Here is a 26,599-nt window from a genome sequence, read left to right as displayed (position 1 = left end):
AGTCGGCTGAGTAAGGTCAGTTCATTTGGTCAATCGCCTAGGCGGTTTATTTAACTATTGCATTCCTATCAGTTGGCTGAGTAAACCCAGTGTAATCTGGTCAGTTGGTTGACCAGTCCATTCTTTTTCCAAAAACTTCCAATTTTGATTTGTAAACCCTTATAATTTAAAAGACTCAAATGTAACTTTGCAAAATCATTTTCCAAGGTTTTTAAAAACTGGTCTCTTAGTCTTTTCACCCTAATGAGCTTCATATTTTTAAATTATATTTGATTTTGAAGTACTTACAAACGACTTTACTGAATATGACTTTTAAAGTACTAAGTATTCAAGTCTCTTGAGGTTCATCTCGACTTCAAGTCCCACTTAACCTTTAAGGTTTTCATTTGTCTTTTATTGCTTCAATACTCCGAGAAACTTTCACTTGATTGGCTTTGATTTTCAGCTTGCTTCCAAGACAAACATGAGTGTAGTTTTATACAATCCTGAAATAAAGTCACTCAACAACACATGTTAAAATATAATTCATTTGGTATCATCAAAACAAGATTGAAAAATCTAGTTAGGTCAACAAGCATGAAGCCATGAGGAAGATTAAAAATGAGTTCATGACTCAATGGGATGGGCTTCTGACTGGACCTGGTAAGCGTATCCTTGTTCTCCCCGCAACCAATAGAAGACATGCCCTGATGAATAATGAAATTATTTTGGATGTAAGAAACTGATTACTTGAGTTAGGTTTAGTTGTCATCCATGTTTGTAAATTCAGTTGGTGCAAATTTAGAATTTATTATTGTGAAGTTTAAACATGGTTCCAAACTTCCAATTTAGCTCTTCAATGTATATTGGTTGCATCTTTTCTTGGGTCTATTGTTGGTTTCCTTCAGTTCCTTCATTTGGTGATTGCATTTAAATAAACCTCTTTAACAGCATTTCTTATGCACCAAGAAATATATGAATTGTTTTTTTTCTCTCATTATATATATATATATATATATATATATATATATATATATATATATTTTAACTTCTTTCATTATATATTACCCTCCAAATGAATTATAAATTGTGTGCTCTGATTAATATTTTGTAGTTTGTACTAAATAAGAATATATATATATATATATATATATATATATATATATGTATGTGTGTGTGTGTGTGTGTGTGTGTGTGTGTAATGTACATATGCAATATGAAATTATGTGCTACAATGTAATATTCTAGCAAAATTCTTCTGAATATGTTCCTTCAAGGATATTTGTGGCAATATTGATGGATGGAAATCAATATTTGACTTACAAGTTCTTGTTTCAGTGTCAAAAACTAGCCCCGTTGTTCTATATCTTAGGGATGTCGAAATGCTCCTATTTAAATCACAGAGGATATATAACTTGTTTCAAAAAATGTTGAAGAAATTATCTGGTTCACGAATTATAGATTCAAATAATGACTACAGAGAAGTGGATGAGAGGCTTACTACTCTATTCCCTTACAACATTGAAATTAGGCCACCTGATGATGAAACTCACCTAGTCAGCTGGAAAACTCAGCTGGAGGAGGATATGAAAAGAATTAAATTTCAAGATAACAAAAACCATATCATGGAAGTACTTGCAGCAAATGATCTTGACTGTGATGATTTGGATTCGATCTGCTTGGCAGACACTAAGGTTCTTACAGGAGATTGTAGTATCTGCAATTTCATATCATTTGATGAACAACAAGAATACTGAGTACAGAAATGGAAAGCTCATTATTTCATCCAAGAGGTATGGTTAACATATTATTCCATGTTGTTTTTCTAAATTCTGTTTACTTACATTTTTGTGGCCACGAAACAGTTTGTCCCATGGATTAAGTCTATTCCAGCAAGGTAAGTTTGCAGACAAAGATAATTTAAAGCTGGAGGTGCAGCTGGAGACACAAGTTGAACATTCTAAGGTTTATCGTAGTCCTTCTCCCGTTTTATTGGCAGTTTGGGGGCAGTGAACATACAAGGGGGAAAAAAAAAAAAACTGGAGGAGATACATCATCAGCTTCAGCAGCAAAGAAAGATGGTGACAACTCACCGTCAAAAGTTGCAGTCAGTCTAGCTTTCTTAATAATCCACTTGAACATAATATTACTCATGTTTTGTTGCAAATATTGTGATTGATTTTTTTTGCTTCCAACTTTCATTAACCTTCCAAAAAGATATGTTTTTTTTTTTTTAGAAAAGTTTTGTCTTGTGTTTTATATAATGTACTTGTGCAGTCATGCTTCCATCATTTTTTTTTTTTAAATGCTTCATTCTTTTTCTGTATATAAAAATAGAGTACGTGGATGCTCTAAAACTGTAACCCCCCAACTCGCCACATAGGCTCAGAGTGTTACTTTAGTGACGTTTGAGTACCTGATACCATAATTATCATAATAAATGTAGCGGAAATAATGAACATTCTCCAACCATACATTTCCAAAGTTCTAAATTTCCTTTATACAAAAAGGTTTCCAAACACCCATACGATAATCCATAATACAAAACAAAACGCATCTCAGTCTATACAACCATAATACATACTCAGGGCTTCAAACCCAGCCTACAAACAGCAGAGTTCTTATTGATACTCACAAAAATCTATCTAACTATCATCCTGCCCCAGAGTATGCTAAACCCGACCTCGAGATGGTCCTGAAAAGATAATTTGTATATTAAGATAAGACACTTCTCAGTAAGGAAGATTAAATTAACATCAATGCATGGTCAGAATGCATTAGGTGTTTACAGAAACATCCATCATTCATTTAACTGAAAATAGCATACATACATTATACTCACTTTATACTACTAAAAATACTTATTTCGCTTCCATGATATAAACATTTTAGTAATTAAATAACATCATTTACATAAATTTACAGAAATTTACAAATATGTATAAAAGACACTCCTTATGACTAATGCTATTTACTTCCTCTATGGCGCGGGTTGTGCGGCTTGAAGGCTGGATTAAGCCTAGGGTTATCAATGCAGACCAAGTCAAAACATACGTCTGCATTTAACTTCGACTACGCAGGCATCTGCAACTTGCTTGCAGGTCCGATTGCCCTACCATATCCTGGAAGTTCGGTCTTCCAAGGAAGGTACCCCCCCTACTGAGACTAATCAGCTGAGACCACCCTACATCTCCTTACGAACAGTGTGGGCGCACATGGTCTAATACTGGAACTCTAGCAACAGTACCGTGCCCATAACGTAACTGGTTCTCAGGGTTCCTAAAGTATATCATGCAATTTAAGTAATAAAAATTGTGGTTCAACTCATTTCATATAAAACCTGTCATATTATAAAACTCAGCCCTCGCAGCCATCATATAAAATTTCCTGCGTTTTCACAACAATTCCAGTATTTCACAAACAATTTTATCCATCTGCCACACAATTTTCCATATACAATATATCCTATTTATAACATCAAACTATACTTCCCACCGTTCATTTTTACTGAAAATGCCATATCATATATCCTAGTTTTGAAAAGACCATTTTGATTGATTGTTTTTGAAATAACAATTGAAAACATAAATACACAAATATAGCATTTTGTTAGGCTCATTTTTTAATAAAATTTTTGACATAACTTAATCCCCTTACCTAACTTACTGGAAAAGTCTTCTAAAACCATAAATCCACACCCTAAGGCGTTCAAAACTCAAAACCCTGAAATATATTTTCCCCAAATTAATCATCCCAACCCATAGAATACTTGTCATTAAATATTCCCCAGGCTCTCTATATTCCAAATCAACAACAAAACCTCAAAATTCCTACTTACCCTGGTTTTGGAGTGGTGCCTGGAAAAACCCCGTTCAAGAATCTACTCCGCTAGACTAGCAAAGAATTTGCCCCAAATCCTCGTGGTAACTTCCAATCTTCGATTTTGGTGACGAACGATGAAGAATCATAGAGAGAGAGTGTGTGTGAGGGGCGCCGGCTAGAAAGAGAGAGAGAGAGAGAGAATTATGATTTCTTAACCATTAAGCTATTAAAATATCTATTTATAGGTCGTTGTCTCAGCAACCTTTGTCGATGAGTTGGCGCATTCGTCGACGAACTACAGAAGACCATTTGTAGACGAATTATAGAAGACCATTCGTCGACAAAGGAAGGGTCTTATCGATGAACCTTAAGTCTGATATTTTCCGGTTGCTCGGGATTTCTTCATCGACGACACTCTGAACTTCGTTGATGAACCATAGGAGAACCTTCATCGACGAAATCAAAGTTTCGTTGATGAATCCTGTTGTTTGCCCCTTTTTATTTTTCCCTTCTTCTTTTCTTATTTATTTCCTTTATTTTTCTGGTTTGAGTTTCTACAATCTCCCCCCCCCCCCTTTTTATAAGAATGTCATCCTTGAAATTTGCTAACTGATTTCTATCATATCCTTATCTCATTATCCATCTCTACCAAAGAGTCGGTAGCCACCCACATAGCGGCCCCGTCCCAAGTTTATTAACTACCCTCACTTATGGCAGGGGAATACCATGGTTACATATATTGTTTCGGAAGATTACAATACCATAAAAAATTCTCCCAAAGATGATCCATACACAATCTCATAAACAACTAACAAACTAAACCCACTTACCTTGCCTGACCTGCAAATTAAACTAACACCTACCTATGTAATTGTACTAGTCTATTTAATGCTGATCCTCTCTTAAAAGCTGTGGGTACATCTGGCGTAATTCTGTCTCTAGTTCCCATGAAGCCTCCTCGACTGCATGATTACAACACAACACCTTCATTAATGGTATCTTCTTAGTACATAGTTCCTACATTTTCCGATCCAGAATCTGAACTAGTACTTCCTCGTATGCCAAAACATCCCATCTCTAAGGGTTCATAGTTGATCACATGCGAAGGATCTAACATATACTTCCTTAGCACTGATACGTGGAAGATGTTATAAACTCTAGAAAATACTAGGGGTAACGACACTCGATAGGCAACTAGACCAATCCTTTCCAGGATCTCAAATGGCCAAATGTACCCAAGGCTCAGCTTGCCTTTCTTCCCGAAACACATCACTCCCTTTATCGGAGCAACCTCATGAATACCATATTCCTGATCTTGAACTATAGTTGCCGTCAGTGAGTATCTGCATAACTCTTCTGCTGACTCTAAGCTGATTTCATCCTTTCCCTAATAATCTCGACCTTCACAGAGGTCTGCTGTACCAATTTCGGCCCCAAAACCTACCGCTCGCCTATCTCATCCTAGTACAACGGAGATCAGCACTGGGACCATACAAAGCCTCATATGGTGTCATCTTAATGCTGACCTGATAACTGTTGTTATATGCAAACTCTATGAGTGGTAGATACCAAATCTAGCTACCACTGAAATCTAGTACGCATGCCCGCAGCATATCCTCTAGAATCTGAATGGTCCTCTCGGACTGCTCATTCGTATGCGGGTGAAACACTACACTGAAGGTGAGTTGAGATCCCAAGGCGTCCTGCAAACTCTTCCAGAATCGAGAGGTGAATCGTGGATCTCAATTTGAAACTAAAGAAACTGGGACACCATGAAGAAGTACTATCTCCTGTACATAAAGCTCTGCTAGCCTATCCATGGAGTAACTGAATCTGATCAGAATGAAGTGTGCAGTCTTCGTCAGCCGATCCACAATAACCCAGATAGCATTCTGCCCATGTGTCGCCGAAGGCAATCCCGACACAAAGTCCATCGAGATATGCTTCCACGTCCATTTTGGGATGTCAAGTGACTAAAGTGGTCCTGCTGGCCTCTAGTGCTCTGCTTTTACTTGCTGACACATCAAGCACTGCTCCACATTATGGGAGATCTCTCTTTTCATGTTAAACTACCAGAAAGATCCCTGTTGATCTTTGTATATCTTTGTGCTCCTTGGATGCACTGTATATAGAGAGCGACGTGCCTCTTCCAAGATGGTCCATTTAATACCAGCATCATTTGGTACGCAGATCCTGGTGTGAAATCTCAATATCCCATCATCCGAGACATTGAAGTCTGCATTCAACCCATCCTATATTCCACTCACAATATCTGTCAGCTCTGCATCTTTCATCTGAGCTGATTTGATCCTATCTTTTAAGGTTGGTTGCACTACCAGGCCAGCAATGAATGTCTGGTGATTTCCTTCTTCTAACTATACACCCAACCTCTCCAAGTCCATCCTAATATGGTGCTGAATCCTAATTGTTGAGACTGATGCAGGCACTAACTTCCGACTCAAAGCATCAGCTTCCACGTTAGCTTTCTTGGGGTGGTAACTAATAGTACAGTGGTAGTCCTTAATCAATTCAAGTCACCTACGTTCCCTCATATTCAACTCCTTCTGAGTGAAGTATTTGAGACTCTTATGATCAGTAAAGATAATTTCACACTTCTCACCATATAAATAGTGTCGCCAGATCTTTAGTGTAAATACCACTACTTCCAGCTCTAAGTCATGCATAGGATAGTTATTCTCATACTCCTTAACTTAGAGAGAAGCATACGCAATAACTTTTCCCTGTTGCATCAAAACACACACGAGCCCTTTCTAGGATGCGTCACTCTAGATCATGTAACCACCATCCCCTGATGGAATGGTCAACACTAGGGTCATGGCTAACCATTGCTTCAATTCCTAGAAGATCTGCTTGCATTCCCTAGTCCACTCAAACTTATTGTTCTTCTTCGTAAGCTACATTAAAGGACCTGACAATTTAGAAAAGCCTCAACGAATCGACGATAGTATCTGGCCAGACCTAAGAAACTTCTAATCTTATGCATGTTCTTCAATCTCGCCCAATCTACTACTGCCTCCACTTTACTCGGGTCCACTAAGATTCCATCTTTGGATACTACATGTCCCGGAAATGCAACATGTTCCAGCAAAAACTTGCATTTCTTGAATTTAGAAAATAATCTCTTCTCTCTGAGTACCTGGAGTACTAGCCTCAAATGAGCTTCATACTCTGCAAGACTCCTCGAATAAACTAGGATGTCATCAATGAATACTACCATGAAATGATCTAAGTACTCATGAACACACCATTCATCATACACATGAATGCTATAGGTGCATTCGTCAAACCGAATGGCATAATCAGAAATTCGTAAAGGCCATACCGGGTTCTAAAAGTTGTCTTTGATACATCCTCTAATTTCACCCTTAACTGATGATACTTGGATCACAGATCGATCTTAGAGAAAACCTGAGAGCCCTTCAGCTAGTCAAATAGGTCATCAATACTAGGAAACATGTATTTATTCTTCACAGTCACTTTGTTAATCCCCCTATAGTCGATGCACATCCTCATTAAACCATCCTTCTTCTTCACAAACAACATCGACGCTCCCTAGGGTGATACACTTGGTCTGATGAACCCTTTTTCAAGAAGTTCCTGTAGTTGCTCCTTTAGCTCCTTTAATTCAGTTAGGGCATTCAGTATGGAGCCTTGGAAATTGACCCCGTCCCTCGAGTTGACTCAATGGCGAATTCCACCTCGCGATCTGGAGGTAACTGATTACGCGCCGAAATTGCGTAATTGAACGTTTAACCCGAGCTTTATGGTTTATATTTTTAATTAAATGTCTAAAATTATCCATTATTCTAATAAAGTGCCAAAATCATCATTCTTGAACTTTATTGCACTATTTATGAAGTTTTGGTAATTTTTTGTCGCAGGAAAAATTCCTGGGAACCAAAACCGACACCTGTTTGTATTTCGTGCATAACTTTTCCTTCCAAGCTCCGATTGAGACAATTCAAATTTTTAGAGAAAGAGGAAAGGATTGTATACAAATTTTGTGTTTTGAGTTTTGTGAGATATGGGCTCCATAAGAGTCAGATTTGTGATGAACAGAGAATGAAAAAAATGAAAAAATCAAGTTACCGGGTCAACCCTTTCCAAATGGCTCGGGTCAGTGCTATTCGGGTCTAGGGCACCCAATGCCTCCTTTAAATCTCCTTCTCTTCCTCTCCTTGTGTAGGTAGCCCCATGGGGGTTCTCCTCTCCTCTCCTCTTCCTCTTCTTCTTCTTCTTCTTCTTCTTCTTCTTTAGTTGGCTTTGTTTTTTTTTCATCTTGCTCTCTTCTCTTCCCTTTACTTTCTCTCCCTCAAACTCTCCTCTCTTCCCCTGCTCTTCCTCTCCTTCTGGATCTCATCCCAGCTCCTTTGTACCAGCCTCTTCTCCAGCCAAATCTGTTGCTGCAGCCAAGCAACCCGAGCACAACTCCACATAGCTAGGACAACCGCAGCAGACTTCTCTTCCAGCAGCCGAGCACCCAAGTCCCTGTTCCACTCCAGCGGCAGCAACAGGTCCTCTGCAACTTGCTGCAATTTTTCAGCAGCTAGAACCAGCCTCTCGGCCAGTCTCCAACACAACTGTTCCTCCAAACAGCAGCCACCATAGCAGAGCACAGAAGCCGTCTTCTGCAACTCCGACTACACGCAGCCAAGCCATGAGCTTCTAGCCTCCACAGTAATTATCAGCAACTTCAGCAGCAATACTTGGCTACCCGAGAGGCCCCTGCTCTCTCTCTCTCTCTCTCTCTCTCTTTTATCTTTTCTCTTTTAATATTGATATAGGATAGTATTGTTTTTTTATTTACTGAAGGTATTTAAAACGCTTGGATTTTGAATATTTTATCTTTGCAATAGTTGATTGTTTAATTATTTTTGTCTTTGGTATTTTATTTTATTGGTAGATTTAGTTGGAAGTTCATATTTAATTACGCTTGGGTTCATATTTAAATTAGTTATTTTTTTTCTTTCCAAGATTTAATTTTTGTTTCGATGTTCGGTTTAGTTAGGACTAGTTTTATAAAAGTTCGTATTTTTATTTTTTGTCATCGTTCTTTTTTTTTATGTGTTGCATTTTGGTTTAAGTTCTTGAATTGTTAAAGTTCCGATTTTTATTGTATGCTTTGAATCTGATTGAGTTTCCTTTACATGCTTTAATTCCATGATTAATGTTACCATTTTTAATTAGAGCGTGTTTCGATATTTCCTTAGGTAGATTAGAGTTTCCATTCTTGCATGTTTTAGTTCCATGTTTTAGGTTTCCAGTTTTTATTAATGCGTGTCCCAATGTTTCTTTAAGTAGACGTAGGATTTCTATTCTTATTTTCTTTTATTTAGTGCATGTTAGTTTAGATTTTTAAATTACGTGTCATTTAATTCATCAAAAGTGAAATTGAACAATCTTGAAAAACCCCGAATCTGAACCAAGTTCAGTAATTTTTATTTTTCGATTGGGCGAACATAAAATTTGAAATTAAAACGCATTCCCTGAGAAGACGACCTAGCCCTTGGGCTTAATATTACACGACAGAACTCCTATACTTGGGATAGCTTTCGAGCTGCTCATTTTTCGAGTGAGTCAAGTTTTTGGCACCATTGCGGGGGAATGTCGGTCTTAGTCTCAAATTTGTATTTTTCCAGTCATTTTTGTTAGTTTTATGAAAAAAAAATAGAAAAAAATTTTGAGTTTTGAAAAATGGCTGCACTTGCACCGTGCACGATAATGAATTTTTTGCAGCTTGAATATGCCACTGCATCCTCTTCCACTGTTTTGCCTTATGACGAGTTTAATTTCATGATGCAGCGCGGGAGGACATCATTGCTACCCGAGTCTTACGGGACGGAATCTGAGTGCCATATCAGCACTTAGCAGAGTTTGAATTAACTTGCAACATGTTTTTCTCTCATGCTAAAACTGATGAATCTATTCGACTAAATTTATTTCTTGCTACTTTGCAGGATAGGGCACTGATCTGGTTTCATTCCTTGAGACCTCACTCTATCATTAATTGGGTTGATATGGAGCGTGAATTCCTGCATGCATTTTGTCCCTCACAAAAAACTCAATTTTTGCAGGAACAGATTCTTAATTTTTTGCAGTAGGATGACGAGACATTTCGGGCTTGCTGGAAACGATTCAAGGATCTGCTAAGTACTTGCCCACATCACAGGTTTGACTCATGGAGGTTAGCTGATTATTTTTCTACTGCTCTTACCCCTGATTACAAGTGTTTTGTCCAGACTATGTCTAATGGAGAGCCCGTCAGCGAGGATCCAGATCAGGTATTATCATTCTTTGATTACTTAGCTGACAATGTCCCACAGTGGAACACACGATGCACTCAGGCACCCATGACTGCACACCCTATCAGCACAATTAGTGGTGGTGATGCATATGAACCACCAAAATGCCCAAACAACCCTCCGCCTCAATATCAGCCACAACAGATCTCTCCGAGCTGTACGTCGTCAGACCTTTTCAAGGATAGTATAACACAGATGGAGAACATGCTCCAACAATTCATGCAAATTCAAGTCGATCATAATAATGAATTGCGGGATACCATTAATGCGATAAGCACGCAGTTGGACATCTTAGAAAATGATGAATTGCCCGTGGAACCTCAGCCTAGTCCTCAAGAGTACCAATAGCCACACTAAAAAATAAACGATGTTTCTCTTCAGACAGCAGCGGCCACCACTACTTCGAGAAGCGAGAAAGAATTTCCCCAACCTGAGATGCTCATCGTCGAACAACTAGTTGTCCCAGAACTAGAAGTCACGGCTGAACCAGAAGAGGTCAAAGAAAAATAAGAGGAAACGGGGCTAGAAGCGAAGCAGTTAGTTAATGAGGAGACTGATACTCATACGGAGTACCAACCTGTGGTACCTCATACTCCGAGCTCAAAAACCATGAAACCGTCACTCCCACCTGAATCATATGTTAAGGAGCCTAGTGTGGAGGCAGACTCTTGCAGTGGTATGGTGATATGTACACCCGATAAAGAGGGTGACCAGTATGGTGAGCATATAATTTTCAAAGAACTAGGTAAAACTTTTAATGTTAATGCTTTTGAAGAACAACAGGTAATTGCTCCAATAACTTCTCATCACACGTTAGTTCGTAAAGAAGCACATTTCCTGGACACAATGTTGAATAAAGTCCCTTTCTTATCCACACACGAGCGTCGACCTGCACACAAATTGTTTGGTACTTTGACACGCATTAATTCATTTGAGGTTGATTTTCATGCAGGTATGAAGACTAATCCACTGTGGCGACTTAAATTTGGAGAACCGCCGGTGCAATTTATAGACCTACTACCACTAGACGAAATTCCTCCAGAGCCTCCGCCAAGACAATTGTGATGTTTTTCTTTCCTTTATTTTCCTTTTATTTTATTTTATTTTATTTGTAGTTAGTTTTCAGGTCTATTTTCTCGTAGTTCGATCTTTGTTTTCCATTATTTCGGCACTCAGGTACACCTTACTTTTCCCGTGCACAGTATTTTCTATTTCCCCTATGCTTTCACATTGGGGACAATGTTCCACTTTAGTTGGGGGGGATGAGCATTCGCATGTGACACTGTACACGTACACGTACTGGGTTTTAAAAACAAAAAATCAAAAAAAATCAAAAAAAAATCAAAAAAAATCAAAAAAAAAATCAAAGAAAGAGAGAAAAAAAGGAGGAACACTGAGGAATTACACTGCACTATGTCATGCTTAATACTTTGTATACCCTTTACATACTTGTATATAACTTATGAATGACACACTTGAGTCAATCATGCGTAGTTTCTCTCTATATGATCTTATGACTCCATGAAGAATTGATTGGTAGTACATTCGTGTTAATTTAACTATATATTTTCCTGTATTTATACGGCATCTCACGAGGCTGAATAAACACATTCACGTGATTCATTGCACTTAGGGTTTCCTGTGAGCATTAAGAGAACACCCATGGAGACTATGACACCTTGTCAGATATCCTTGAGCTATTTATCGTCCTTTTGAGCATTAATATCAAATCAGAGTTCATAGAACTCAATTCTCTTTTTCTGGATGATTCCTTGTACTCTAGTCTTTATTTTTGATTTGCTAGCCTAGAGGTGACACCTAGTGGGGAGATAGAAACCTAGGTCTTGTAGCTTACTCAAAATGTGAAGGCTGAGCCACCCCTAGAGATAGACTTAATTCATGAACTCCTGTTCGAGCTAAATTCTCATTGATGGTATGAAGATTACAAAAGAAGTGTTATGATTGTCCTTATTGCTCAAGAAAAGATAGAAAATGAAGAATGAGCAGAAAAAAGAATAAGCAATACACATGCGCATGAAATGAAATGTCAATGCCGGCCCAAATACATATCACAAAAAGTCAAGGACGACACATATTTTCCATGTATGAAGATGCTTCAACCGGTTAATGCCTCAGATGTATTCATGACAAGTTTGTGAGTAAGTTGATCTAGGGTGGTCTCGGTTGGATATGGCGAGTAGGTAAGAAGATGCTAGGGTGAAGGACCCAACACCTCATAGATAGGCTAGATCCTTTCCAGACTAGTCCACGCCATATACTAAGCGTTGTTCTTTTTAATATGTGGGATGTTTGATCGCGACACTCCTCCTCACATATGATGAGTGAACCCATTTTCTTTGAGTGTTCTTGAGGGTATACCAGTTAGGCCGAGTCAAAGCGACCGTTCTGTAGGTGTCCATTGGCGTCCTAGGTGTATTGAGTCACACACATCACACACACCTCGAGAGTTTACCTGTTTATACTCAAACTTATATGATTGCATAAACTCTGAATGTGCCACTAATTAACTTCATGTGAGTATACTGCTCTCCAATCACATATAAACGATGAAACTTGCATGAGTGGCGTGCTTTGGAGTCGTGTGCATTGAATATGAAAACACTTGTGTGAAATTCAGTTATGTTCTAGTATGTGAAGTGGTATAGTTATGTCACATGTGCATTGATTTCATGATCACCGGAGTTTGTAGTTGTAGGCACAACCCTAAGATTCATTCACGTCATTTGCTAGAGACTAGCCAAACGTTAGTTGGGGGGTGTGATTAAGCGTCAAAACTGCATAATTGGGCATCTTAACCCGAACTTTACGGTTTATATTTTTAATTAAATGTCTAAAATTGTCCAATATTTTTATAAAGTGCCAAAATTATCATTCTTGAACTTTATTGCATTATTTATTAAGTTTTGGTAATTTTTTTGTCGTAGGAAAATTCTCGGGAACCAAAACCGATACCTGTTCGTATTTTGTGCATAACTTTTCCGTCTGAACTCTGATCGAGACGATTCAAATTTTTGGAGAAATAGGAAAAGATTATCTACGACTTTTATGTTTTTAGTTTTGTGAGATACGGGTTCCAAAAGAGTCAAATTTGCGATGAACAGAGAATGAAAAAAATGAAAAAAAAATATAGCAATTTGGGTCAACTCCAATTGGGTCAAGTTGCTGGGTCGGGTCTCCTATCCGGGTCTAGGGCTTTCCCCCCTATCCTATTTAACCCTTCTCTTCCTTTTTCTACATAGGCAGCCCCCAGGGCTCCCCATTCTCCTCTTCCCCATTCTCCTCTTCTCCTTCTTCTTCTTCTTCTTCTTTAATTTGTTTTTTTTTTTTGTTCTTTTAAATCCTGCTTTGCTCTCTTTCTCTTTTCTCTATTCTCTGTTCTCCTTCCCTTTATCCCTCTCTCTCTCTCTCGCTCAAACCTCTTTTTCCTATTGTTGCCGTAGCACAAAAAGCTCCTGCTGCACTTTGTTGCTCTCTCCGGCGACCACCAATAGCACCAGATAATCCGTGAGCCACTCTCCCGCTGTTCCTTACTCCATGCCACAACCGCAAACCAACCCCCCCACAGCCGCAGCTGCTGCCACAGCTCCGTGGATTTGTTTCTCTCTCTCTCTCTCTCTCTCTCTCTCTCTCTCTCTCTTTTCCTTTCTTTCGTTCTTTTATTTACTTTTCTTTGAATCTTGGAATATTGAAGAAAGTTTAGTTTTTTTTTTTTTTTTAATGTTATTGGAGTTTTCTTTCTTTTTGTTTAAGTTGAGTAATGTTGGGTATTTCATTATTGTTAAATTAATCTTTTTGTTTATCTAATTGATAGTTATTTTAATTTAGCATTCTTAATTAAATTCATTTTTGTCGAAATTCGATTTAGTTAGGGTCTATGATTAGTAAAGGTTATGTTTTTATTGTGTTCCGTTATTGTTTACGTTTTTTTAAATTTCCGTTGAATTCATGTTTGCATTTAAATTGTGAGTCTTGATTTGATCTCTTAATTGTGCTAAAGGTTCGATTTTTAGTAGGTTCGGTTTTTTTTTTAGTATGTGTCTAGTTTAGTTTCCATTGTGTGTTTTTAATTCCATGTTCTAGGTTGCTATTTTTAATTAACGCGTGTCCCAGTGTTTCCTTAAGTAGACTAGGGTTTTCATTATTGTTATTTTAATTCCATGTTTAAAGTTTCCATTTTTAGTTAGTATGATCTAGTGTTTCCTTAAGTAGACTAGGGTTTTCATTATTGTTATTTAATTCCGTGCGTGATAGTTTTAAGACTTTAATTTGTGTTTTCATTTAAGTCTCCACAATCTTGAAAACCCGAATCTGAACTGAGTTCAGTACCTTTTTAATTTCGATTGGGCGAATGTAAAATTTGAAATTAAAACGCATTCCCTGAGGAGACGATCTAGCCCTTGGGCTTAATATTACACGACAGAACTCCTATACTTGGGATAGCTTACGAGCTGCTCATTTTTCGAGTGAGTCAGTAACCCCAGTAAGTCCTCTAGAAACACATTTGAGAACTCCTTTATCACTGGAATATCCTCCAGTTCCAGTCCTTCCTTTGGTGCTTCTTTCACAAAAGCAAGATACCCCAAGAAACCTTCTCAAAGCAACCTCTTCACCTGAATTCTAGAAGGGATTCATGGTGCAAAGCGCACACATGACCCAACATATTTAAATTCTTACTCCCCTAGAGGTCTAAATACTACTTCCTTCCTGTGGCAATCTATACTTGCATAGTTGGATGCTAGCCAATCCATTCCCAAAATAATGTCAAATCCATACATATCAATAATGATTGGACTAGCAGACAGCTTTCTCCCTTGAATCTCCATTAGGTAATCTCTAATCACCTTACTACATATACTAACCGACCCAGTCGACGTAACTACTGCTAACTTGGCATCTAATGGCTGTATTTCTATCCTGCACAATTTAGCAAACCCCCAAGATACAAACGATTGGGTTGCACTTGAATCAAAGAGCACAACAAATTTATTTAAAAGCTTATAAATATTACCTGTAACTACATCTCCTGCGTGCTCGGAGTCACCCAGTGTTATGGAATACACCTGCACCTAGGCGGTGCCCCTCTGGTGACCACCTCGAGGTGCCTGAGCACCTCTCCCATACTGATCCTATGGGGTTGCATAATTCAATGTCGTCAGGTAGTCCTAGTTCTGATGTCCTGCCCCATTACACCGATAACAACCTGTTGATCCAATCCTATACTCGTCCCAATGCATTTTATGGCATCTGGGATAGGTAGGACGCTGAGAATTCTCCTAAGGGGCTCGAGATCCCGTCTCCTATGTCTGGCCCATAAGATTACCGGCCGCCTCCATGGGCTCTGGCTTGAGTTAGACTGAAACCTCTGACGCAAAGGCCTTTTCTTCTGATTTACTACTTTCTCCCCCTCCTAAATGTTTGCCTCAACTGCCATGGCCTTGTTCACCAGCTCATTGAAACTTTGCGTCAATAATGCCACCACCTGTGATCGTACACTCTACCTTAGACCTTTCTCAAACATCCGAGCCTTCTTCAGCTCATCCGGGACCATATGTGGAGTGAAATGAGACAACTCCACAAACTTGGCCACATATTGTTGTACAATTATGGGCCACTGGGTCAGATGAAGAAACTCCTCTGCCTTCGCGTCTCTAGTGGCAATAGGGAAGTATCTGCCAATGAAGACCTCCCTGAAACAACTCCAGGTAGTAGACATATACCCTGGACACTATTCCTCCACTAATTTAGCCAATCTCCACCATCTCTTTACTTCCCCCACCATTTTAAAGGTGGAAAACCTCACCTTCTATTCTCTGTGCATTCTAGCACACCCAAGAGCTCCTCCATCTCCTGAACCCAGTCTTCAGCCGCAATCGAGTTCAATTCTCTAGAAAATGCCAACAGATTCACCCGAGTAAACTGATGGAACATGCAACCCCTATTAGCTACTAGTTGACTCTGATCTCGGGAATCCCTTCGATTTTTCTTCCTAGCCTGCCGTGCTATACTGCACAACAATACCGAGGCATTGACGTCATCCTCACTAGAGGTATCCACATGATTATCCCCTCCAACTATGACCTCCTTTCCCCTAGAATCCATCCTAAAGAAAGGATAGAAACCCACATAGAAATTCCACATTCATCATAGTTTATGCAAGTATGGAATAACTAATAATTTAAAACATATGAGTTTGCAGTTAAAGGAATCATTTACACACTTCTACTACAAAATTGCCAAGGTACCGACCCTTAATCATAACGATGACACTACGTACATACTCCCCCAGCCTAATGTTCCCAACCTAAATTTTCTATCTCCAATCTCTCAATCCAGAAACGAAACCATCGATGAATTTACCATGGTTTTTTCTGAAATCGTCATTCTAGGAAAAACACAGAAGACCATCAATGAATCTTCGCCTCTAAGCTTCCAGACTAAAACTCAACCTAACTTACCCATTCTTAACCTTAGCTTATCTCAACCTATACTTTGGTAATTATTAACTGTCAAAGTCTGCATAACCTAGAAAACCTAGGCTCTGATACCACTTGTAACACCCGACCTGCCACGTGGGCTCGAGGTGCTACTTTAGTGACATCTGAGTACCTAATACCATAAACATCATAATAAATGTAATGGAAATAATGAACATTCTCCAACCATACATTACCAAAGTTCTAAATTTCCTTTATATAAAAATGTTTCCAAACATCCATACTATAATCCATAATACAAAACAAAACCCATCTCACTCTATACAACCATAATACAACTCAAGGCTTAAAACCTAGCCTACATACAGCAAAGTTCTTACTGACACTCACAAAGATCTATCTAGCTATCAATCTACCCCAGAGTACGCTAAACCCAACCTTGAGATGGTCCTAAAAAGATAATTTGTATATTGGGGTGAAACACTTCTCAGTAAGGAAGATTAAGTTAACATCAGTGTGTGGTCAACATGCATTAGGTGTTTATTGAAACATTCATCCTTTATTTAACTGAAAATAGCATTCATACATTATACTCACTTTATACTACTAAAAATACTTATCTCGCTTCCATGATATAAACATTTCAGTAATTAAATAACATCATTTATATAAATTTACGTAAATTTATAGATATGCATAAAAGACACTCCCTATGACTAACGCCATTTACTTTCCCCATAACACGGGTTGTGCGGCTAAAAGCTAGACTAAGCCTGAGATGATTAACCCAGACTAAGTCAAAACATACGTCTGCATCTAACTTCGACCACGCAGGCATCCGCAACTTGCTTGCGAGTCCGATTGCCCCACCACATCCTAGAAGTCCAGTCTTCTAGGGAAGGTACCCCATCTATTGAGGCTAATCAGCTGAGACCACCCTACACCTCCCCGTGAATAGTGTGGGCGCACATGGTCTAATATTGGAACTCTAACAACGGTATCGTGCTCATAACATAACTGGTCCTCGAGGTTCCTAAAGCATATCATGTAATTTAAGTAATAAAAACTGTGTTTCAACTCATTTCATATAAAACCTGTCATATTATAAAACTCAGTCCTCATGGCCATCATATAAAACTCAACCCTCATGGTCATCATACAAAACTCAACCCTCGTGGCCATCATATAAAATTTGATGCATTTTCATAACAGTTCTAGTATTTCACAAACATTTAAGTATTTCACAAACAATTCCAATATTTAACAACCAATTTTATCCATCTGCCACAAAATTTTTCATATACAGTACATCCTATTTATAACATCAAACTATACTTCCCACCGTTCATTTTTACTGAAAATATCGTATCATATATCCTAAGTTTGAAAAGTCCATTTTGACCGATTGGTTTTTGAAAAAACAACTGTAAACATAGCTATACAAATATAGCATTTTGTTAGGCTCAATTTTTAATAAAACTTCTGACTTAATTTAATCCCCTTACCTAACTTACTGGAAAAGTCTTCTGAAACCCTAGATCCATGTCCTAAGGCGTTCAAAGCTCAAAACCCTGAAATACATTTTCCCTAAATTAATCATCCCAGCCCAGAGAATACTTATCATTAAACATTCCCCAGGCTCCCTATACTCCAAATCAACAATAAAACCTCAAAATTCCTACTTACCCTGGTTTTGGAGTGGTTCCTGTAAAGACCTTGTTCAAGAATATACTCTGCTAGACTAGTAGAGAATTTCCCTTTGATCCTCATGGTAACTTTCAGTCGTCTATTTTGGTGACAAATGACGAATAATTGTAGAGAGAGAGAGAGAGAGAGAGAGAGAGAGAGAGAGTGAGTAAATATGATTTCTTAACCATTAAGCAACTAAAATATCTATTTATAGGTCGTTGACTCACCAACTTCGTCGAACAGTTGGCGCATTCATTGATGAATTACAGAAGACCGTTCGTCGACGAATGAAGGGTCTCGTCGATGAACGTTAAGTCTAATATTTTTCTATCGCTCAGGATTTCTTTCTCAACGATACTCTGAACTTCATTGACGAACCGTAGGAGAACCGTCGTTGATGAAATCAAAGGCTTTGTTGACGAATCCTGCTGTTTGCCCCTTTTTATTTTTCCCTTCTTCTTTTCTTATTTATTTTCTTTATTTTTTTGGTTCAATTTTCTACAAAAATACTTGCACAAACTTGTATAAAAAAAATTATTCAAATTTTTAAGTACCCTAACAAGAAGAATAGAATGATTCCATGGCATGATACAATTAGCATTGTCAATTTTGCACAATTCTACATAGATCATCTGTTCAAAAAGTAGGCAATGTTCATCTTTAAACCCATTTGTCAGAATTGATAATATGGTGCGGTATATTAAAACTCCGAACAGGATGTTCCTCCTGACAATGAATTTAAGAAGCGCATAAGGCTAAAGGTCATAAAGGCAAATGAGATTTTCACGACATTTACCGATATTGGTGCCATGGAAGACATTAAAGAATCCCTTCGGGAACTGGTAATGCTCCCTCTTCGAAGACCAGATCTCTTTGAGGGAGGCCTCTTAAAGCCTTGTAGAGGAGTATTATTATTTGGGCCTCCTAGGATTGGGAAGACGATGCTAGCCAAGGCCATAGCCAAGGAGGTTGGAGCAAGCTTCATCAATGTGTCCATGTCTACCATCACTTCTAAATGGTTTGGAGAGGATGAAAAGAAAGTACGAGCTTTATTCACTCTTGCAGCAAAGGTCTCCCCAACTATTATTTTTGTAGATGAAGTTGATAGCATGCTTGGGCAGTGGAGTAGAGCAGGGGAGTATGAAGCCACAAGGAAGATTAAAAATGAGTTCATGACTCATTGGGATGGGCTCCTGACTGGACCTGGTGAGCATATCCTTGTTCTCGCCACAACCAACAGGCCATTTGACCTTGATGAAGCCATTATCCGGCGTTTTGAGTGCAAGTATTTGCTACATTTTTAGGAGCTCTGATAGAACCACACAACATTCTTTAAAAAACACCCTAATATATCCACTTATTTGTTTTAGATAAGGTAGAGTGCTTGGATAATTTTTTTTTTTTTTTTTATACTTTTATGTTAATATTAAAGCAAATTTTTTAAATTTTTTGTACACAAACAACTGTACTAGACCATCCTTTTATAGGAGAAGGAGGCATATAAGGGTAAGGGAGATATACTAACATAGGTACAAGGGTATTTTAGGGAGATGTATTAACATCCCCCCTTAAACTCAAGGTGGTATCGAAGATGACATATGGAGTTTGTAAACTAAAACACGATGACGACCTGGTGGATGAGATTTCGTGAAGATATCAGCCAACTGATCAGCCGAAGGAATCGACAAGAGGTGAAGTGTCTCGTCTTGAAGATGATGACACACAAAATGATAGTCGATCTCAATATGTTAGGTGCGTTCATGAAAAAAATTGTTGTGGGCGATCTAGATAGCATTATGATTGTCACAATAAAGTGGAGTGCTCGAGGGCTGAGGAACTCCCATATCTTGGAGAAGCCAATGAAGCTAAAGAAGCTCAGAAGTAGTGTCAGCGAGAGCCCGATACTCAACCTTAGTGCTAGAGCGAGCAACAACAGTTTGCTTTTTGCTCCGCCAAGAGATAAGAGAGTCACCAAGTGAAAAAAGAAAACTAGTGGTAGACTGATGATCAGTAGGGTCCCCTGCCCAATTAGCATCTAAATAAACTTGTAACGTCAAGGATGAGTGAGAAGAAAAAAAAGGCCATGAAATAAGGTGCCCTTCACATATCGTAAGATGCGAAGAACAGCTGCATAATGAACAGACCGAGGAGCCAACATAAACTGACTAACAAGGTGCACCGCATAGGCAATGTTTGGTCTAGTGACGGTGAGAATAAATCAAGCTCCCAACAAGTTGTCGGTAACAAGTGGCATCGGGAAGGAGCTCCCCCATCAATAGGATAGAGTTTGATGTGGGCTCCAGCGGTCTATCAGTTATCTTACAATCGGTGGAGTACAGCACGTTGTGAGAAGATCAGAGGCATATTTGACTTGGGTCAAGGAGTAGCCATAAGAGGTAGGAGACACTCTAAGCCAAGAAAGTAGCAAAGAGAACCGAGGTCTTTCATCTCAAACTGCTGACCACAAAAACTGCCTTAAGCTAATGAATACCAGAAGTATCATCACTAGTAATGATCATATCGTCAACATAATGTAGTAGAAGAGTGATGCCAGATGCAGTGTGATGGGTAAAAAGAGCTAAATCATAAGGGCTAGAGGCAAACCCCAAGCTGGGCAATAGTGGAGCTGAACTTGGCAAACCAAGCACAAGGTGCTTGCTTAAGCCCAATAAAGCACAACGGAGACGAAAAACCTGACCAAGAGAATTGAGGATACCCAGGAGGGGGCTGCATATAGACCTCCTCATCCAAATCACCATGTAAAAAAGGCATTCTTGACATCCATCTGAAATAAAGGCCACTGCGAAGCAGAGGAAACAACCAAAAGGGAGCGAATTGACGGTAATACGAGCAACATGAGCAAATGTCTCCTCATAATCAATGTCATATTACTAAGTTAAAGCCCTTGCCACTAAACGAGCTTTATGTCGTACTTTAGAACCATCGGAATTTGTTTTTTGTTTAATACACATCTTTGTTCCCCAACTAAAGTCTACCAGGAGGAAGGTCAACAGGTCCCAAGTATGAGTTTCGTGAAAGGTGTCAAGTTCTTCAGACATAGCTTGCTGCCCAAACAGGAACAGAAAAGCTTCGCGATAATTGCGAGGTTCGTGAAGGAGAGTTAAGAGTAGAAAAACAGTGAAAGTCACTAAGATATGTAGGAGGTGCCCTTAGCCGACTAGAACGACGAACATCCAAATCAGTGGACTTTAGGCGGTGTGAAGCGACGGCAGGATCATTAGACAGTCTAGGGTCAGGAGCGGCAGACGCAGAGGGATCACCTAATGAGCTGGCAGGACCTGCATTAGAAGAGAAAAATTGGGAGAGGGATCGAGGCTTAGAATCAGTGAAAATGGGGGTAGTATGAGAGACAATTGGAAGAAAATGGAGAGAGAGAGACTAGCAAACATTTTGTGTTCTCAAAACTGAACATGGTGAGAGATGCGAAGACGCTTGACATGGGGTCATAACACCGATTAACCCTTGTGTTCAATGCCATAACCAAGAAAGCAACAGAGACGCGAGAGCGAGGTTCAAGTTTTGTATGTTCATGAGGTGGAAGCAAAACAAAGAAGAAAGCACACCAAAGACTTTGAGAAGGAATAATAAGGTATCATTCCATATAGAGGCCTCATATGGAGATTTATTGGAAAGAATAGGCGTGGGAACTCGATTAATAGTGTAAAACAATGGTAAGAGCAGCTTCACCCCAAAGGATTCTAGAAGGGAGCAGAGATAGAGTTGTGAGAGCGAACAATTGTCCAAGAAGGACGGAGTGCTCCGTTTCGGGCAGATGAACATTATGTTGGGAGTGGAGAATGGACATGATCGATGGATAAGGTGCCGGCCTCCGAAGTCTCAATGAAAAGGGGTAGAAAAAGTTATAGGGGCATAGTGGACACGACATTACTTTAACTGGATTGAAGAAAATGAGTTTTAATCATCTTTTAAAGTTCACGAAATGCATTAAGCTAAAACCCATTGACGTTCATGCAAAGGATAAATACATGTATAGCTATCAAATCATCGATAAAATCGACAAGTACGAGAGCCCTGCGCTCTTAGTAAGGGGATAAAGAGTAGGTCCCCAAATACAGAATCGAACCAAATCAACAGGTTTTTTTTGCATACGACAGTAAATTGCTTTCATTAAAAGGTAAAGCTTCGTTCCCCCAGTGACAAGGCACACAATCAAAAATGTTTAAATGTAACATGTCCTAAAAGCAACCATGTAGAAGCTAAAGACTGAACACGAGGTAATGATCATGACCAATACTATAATTTCAAAAACCTTTGTAATACATGGCTGGCAGGGAACGAGAGGAGGAGGAGAGAACACGAACGAGGGCAAATGTATATATTTTTTTTTTTATCTCAAAAAGGTGACCAAACTTTACCCCCTGGTCCAACGAAGCTTGCTCATCTTCGGATCATGCACAACACAAACCCTTTTGAGAATAAGGTTTGGAAGATAAAAAAAATACATTTCAAACAAGGGGACGATGACCAACAAAAAGGAGATACGCGACCGGTTAGGCCACAAATATGGCAGGCACGGAAAGTAGGATAGGAAATATGAGCCGAATGACAACAGACATTGGGAACCATCCGCAGTATAAAAAATGAACATGAATGTAAAAGACTATTTATGTTGGCTACTAAAGAGGAATTATAGGCTAGATACAACTAGGGAAAGAAGAAATCATATAAACCAAGAGTCAGGGGGGTACCTTGGAGACATATAAGGAAGTAGGGAAGATGCGGGAAGAAACTAGGTGATATGCTTCAAGGTCAGTGTCGAAGAGAGGACAAAGGAGGCGGCTGAGAGGAACAGAAGATTGAGCTGGGTGGAGACAGCAGCAGAGCAGGTCAATAGGCGGGCAGAGGGAAGATGTCTTAGGCTTTGAGAGTCATCTGCATCCTTGGCCTTCTTCTTAGAAAAATCAGAAACTCTCGAGTGACCATATCCTTTGTACAATAGTGGCACTGGACATGGAAACGATGCGTTTGAGAGAAAGATGCTCAACGCTTGCAGCAAGAGTAGCTGGAGTAGAGAGAATGAGGACGGGAGGAGAGTAGGCCTAAAACCGATATCTTGTAAAAGATCGACCCGAGGTTTGATAGCGTGTCTCCTCAGAGGAGAGCATTGCACGAGCACCCTCAGGTAGGAAGAGGAGGAAGAAGATGTAACAAGGAAGTTCGAGTATCTCAAATTCATCCCGGATATGCATCAAAAGTATTAAAATGCCGATGATCCTGGTAGCTAGCAAAAGTAATCGAATGCTAATCAGAGAAAGGAGGTGTCAGCTTGAGAAAGCGTGACCCAAAGTCACTAATCGAGCATGAAATCGGCAATAGATTGTCCAGGTCCTAACACAAAGGGAAAAAAGCAGACGAGAGTTTCACCTGAAACTCAAGAGTAACATCACTACCAGACAGTTGTACGTTTGCGTCCAAAAAATCCCAAGCACTTTGGCATACGAAATTAGGAAGTAGACGCTCAGACTAGTAGGTCCCAAGCAAGTTTGGCATTACAGGCGGAAATTAGTAAGTAACTCCAGAAGAGGAATGGATGTATTAATAAATCAAGAAAACGATCTTACAGTGAGTACTTTTCCATTCATCAAGGGCTAATCAAACGCTTCGTGGTGGTGATTGGTGGTCAGTTCGTGTGTTTTTTTTGTTCCAATGACAAAACACCATTTGAATCTCTCGACCAATAAAAACAATGACGAACTTTGTTGGGCCAAAGAATTGTTTAGTTGAAATCATTCAAAAATATGTAGCGGGGGACAGCCGTATAAAGACTCCATAAAAAATAATGAACATATAAACAGTCAAAAATTGAACCACAGTTAAAAAAAAGAAAAAAAGGATTCAAGTCCAAACCCGACTGTGTTCAAAGTTTGCTCTTGGCAGATTGCACCAAGTCTCATCGGTGCCTTTCCCTCTCCTCATCATCTAATTGAAGGATGGATCAAAGCCACCGGAAAATTAAACTAATTCTATGAAAACCTCTAGAGACATTCAAACACCACGTCATACCCATTATCTGTCCTTTCTCTCCCAATGTCACACTCTCTTTTTCTGAGACCCTGAAAATCAGGGTCCCTCGCGGGCGCCAGTCGTTTTTTTCCCCCGACAGCCATCATATAAAAGTTCCTGCGTTTTCACAACAATTCCAGTATTTCACAAACAATTCAGTATTTCACCAAACGTTTTATCCATCTGCCACACAATTTTCCTATACAATATATCCTATTATAACATCAAACTATATCCCCACCGTTCATTTTTACTGAAAAATGCCATATCATATCTCCCTAGTTTTATGAAAACGACCATTTGATTGATTGTTTTTGAAATAACAAGGAAAACCTAAAATACACAAATGATAGCATTTTGTTATGCTCATTTTTTAATAAAATTTTTGACATAACTTAATCCCCTTACCTAACTTACTGGAAAAGTCTTCTAAAACCATAAATCCACACCCTAAGGCGTTTCAAAACTCACAAACCATGAAATATATTTTCCCCAAATTTTTAAAAAATAATCCCCCCCAACCCAGAGAATACTTTGTCATTAAATATCCCAAGGCTCCCCTATTCCAAATCAACACAACACCTCAAAATTCCCCACTTACACTGGTTTTGGAGTGGGCCCTGGACAAAAACCCCTGTCAAGAATCTACTCCGCTAGACTAGCAAAGAACTTGCCCCAAATCCTCGTGTAACTTCCAATCTTCATTTTGGTGACGAACGATGAAGAATCATAGAGAGAGAGTGTGTGTGAGGGGCGCCGTCTAGAGAGAGTGAGATGAAAGTAGAGAATTATGATTTCTTAACCATTAAGCTATTAAAATATCTATTTATAGGTCGTTGTCTCAGCAACCTTTGTCGATGATTTGGCGCATTCGTCGACGAACTACAGAAGACCATTCGTCGATGAAGGAAGGGTCTTGTCGATGAACCTTAAGTCTGATATTTTCCGGTTGCTCGGGATTTCTTCATCGACGACACTCTGATATTTTCCGGTTGCTCGTTGATGAACCATAGGAGAACCTTCATCGACGAAATCAAAGTTTCATTGATGAATCCTGTTGTTTGCCCCTTTTTATTTTTCCCTTCTTCTTTTCTTATTTATTCCTTAGTTTTTCTGGGTTTGAGTTTCTAAATCACTCCCCCCCCACCCTTTTTCATAAGGAATGTCATCCGTTGAAATTTGCTAACAATGATTTCTATCATATCCTTATCTCATTATCCATCTCTACCAAAGAAGTCGGTAGACCACCAACATAGCGGCCCCGTCCCAAGTTTATTAACTATCCCTCACGCGTATGGCAGTGGAATACCGTGGTTAAATATATTGTTTCGGAAGATTACCAATACCATAAAAAATTCTCACCCAAAGATGATCCATACCACAATCTTCCATAAACAACTAACAAAACTAAACTCACTTACTTGCCTGACTTGCAAATAAAAAAAACCTACCTAGTAAATTGTACTGGTCTATTTAATGCTGATCTCTCTTAAAAGCTGGTGGGTATTCTGCGTGTATTTCTGTCTCTGTTCCATGAAGCACCTCGACTGCCATGATTACGACACAACCACTCATATGGTATCTTCTTAGTACATAGTTCCTGCATTTTCCGATCCAAAATCTGAACTGGTATTTCTCGTATGCAAAACATCCCCCGATCTCTAAGGGTTCATAGTTGATCACATGCGAGGATTCTAACACACGTCCTAGCCTGATACGTGGAAGATTGTTATAACTTAGAAAAATACTAGGGGTTAACGACACTCGATGGCAACTAGACCCAATCCTTTCCAGGATCTTCAAATGGCCCAAATGTACCCAAGCTCAGCTTGCCTTTCTCCCAAAACACATGCACTCCCTTTATCGGAGCAACCTTATGAATACCATATTCTCGATCTTGAACGATACGTGCCGTCAGTGAGTATATGCCATAACCTTCTGCCAACTCTGAGCGCTTATCCTTCTCCTAAATAATCTCGACCTTCACAGAGGTCTGCTGTACCCAAATTTCGGCCCCAAAACTACCGCTCCACCTAATCTATCCTAGTACAACGGAGAATAGCACGGGACACGTACAAGCCTCTATTATGGTGTCATCTTAAATGCTGACCTGATAACTGTTGGTTATATGCACACTCTATTGAGTGGTAGATACCAAATCTAGACTACCACGAAATCTAGTACGCATGCCCGCCAGCATATCTCTAGAATTGAATGGGCCTCTCGGACTGACTCATTCGCTATGAGGAGTGAAACACTACACTGAAGGTGAGTTGAGATCCCAAG

At 39.2% G+C, this 26,599-nt stretch overlaps 1 protein-coding gene across 1 annotated transcript in view; it reads left to right on the top strand.

The window, feature by feature from the left end:
- The first annotated feature begins 584 nt into the window (after positions 1-584).
- Positions 585-26,599, top strand: part of LOC131162684 (uncharacterized) — a 39,531-nt gene continuing 13,516 nt past the window's right edge. Inside the window, 9 exon segments of the mRNA XM_058119315.1 lie at positions 585-713; positions 1,257-1,678; positions 1,680-1,772; positions 1,845-1,954; positions 5,482-5,536; positions 5,938-5,941; positions 8,279-8,336; positions 9,159-9,163; positions 18,985-19,553. Coding sequence (XP_057975298.1) covers positions 585-713; positions 1,257-1,678; positions 1,680-1,772; positions 1,845-1,954; positions 5,482-5,536; positions 5,938-5,941; positions 8,279-8,336; positions 9,159-9,163; positions 18,985-19,553 — 1,445 coding nt within the window.

The sequence above is a fragment of the Malania oleifera genome, chromosome 1 (genome assembly GCF_029873635.1).
Source record: "Malania oleifera isolate guangnan ecotype guangnan chromosome 1, ASM2987363v1, whole genome shotgun sequence".
Lineage (NCBI taxonomy): Eukaryota > Viridiplantae > Streptophyta > Magnoliopsida > Santalales > Ximeniaceae > Malania > Malania oleifera.
The sequence above is the reverse complement of the archived record's forward strand: the minus strand, read 5'-3'. Positions and strand labels throughout refer to the sequence as shown.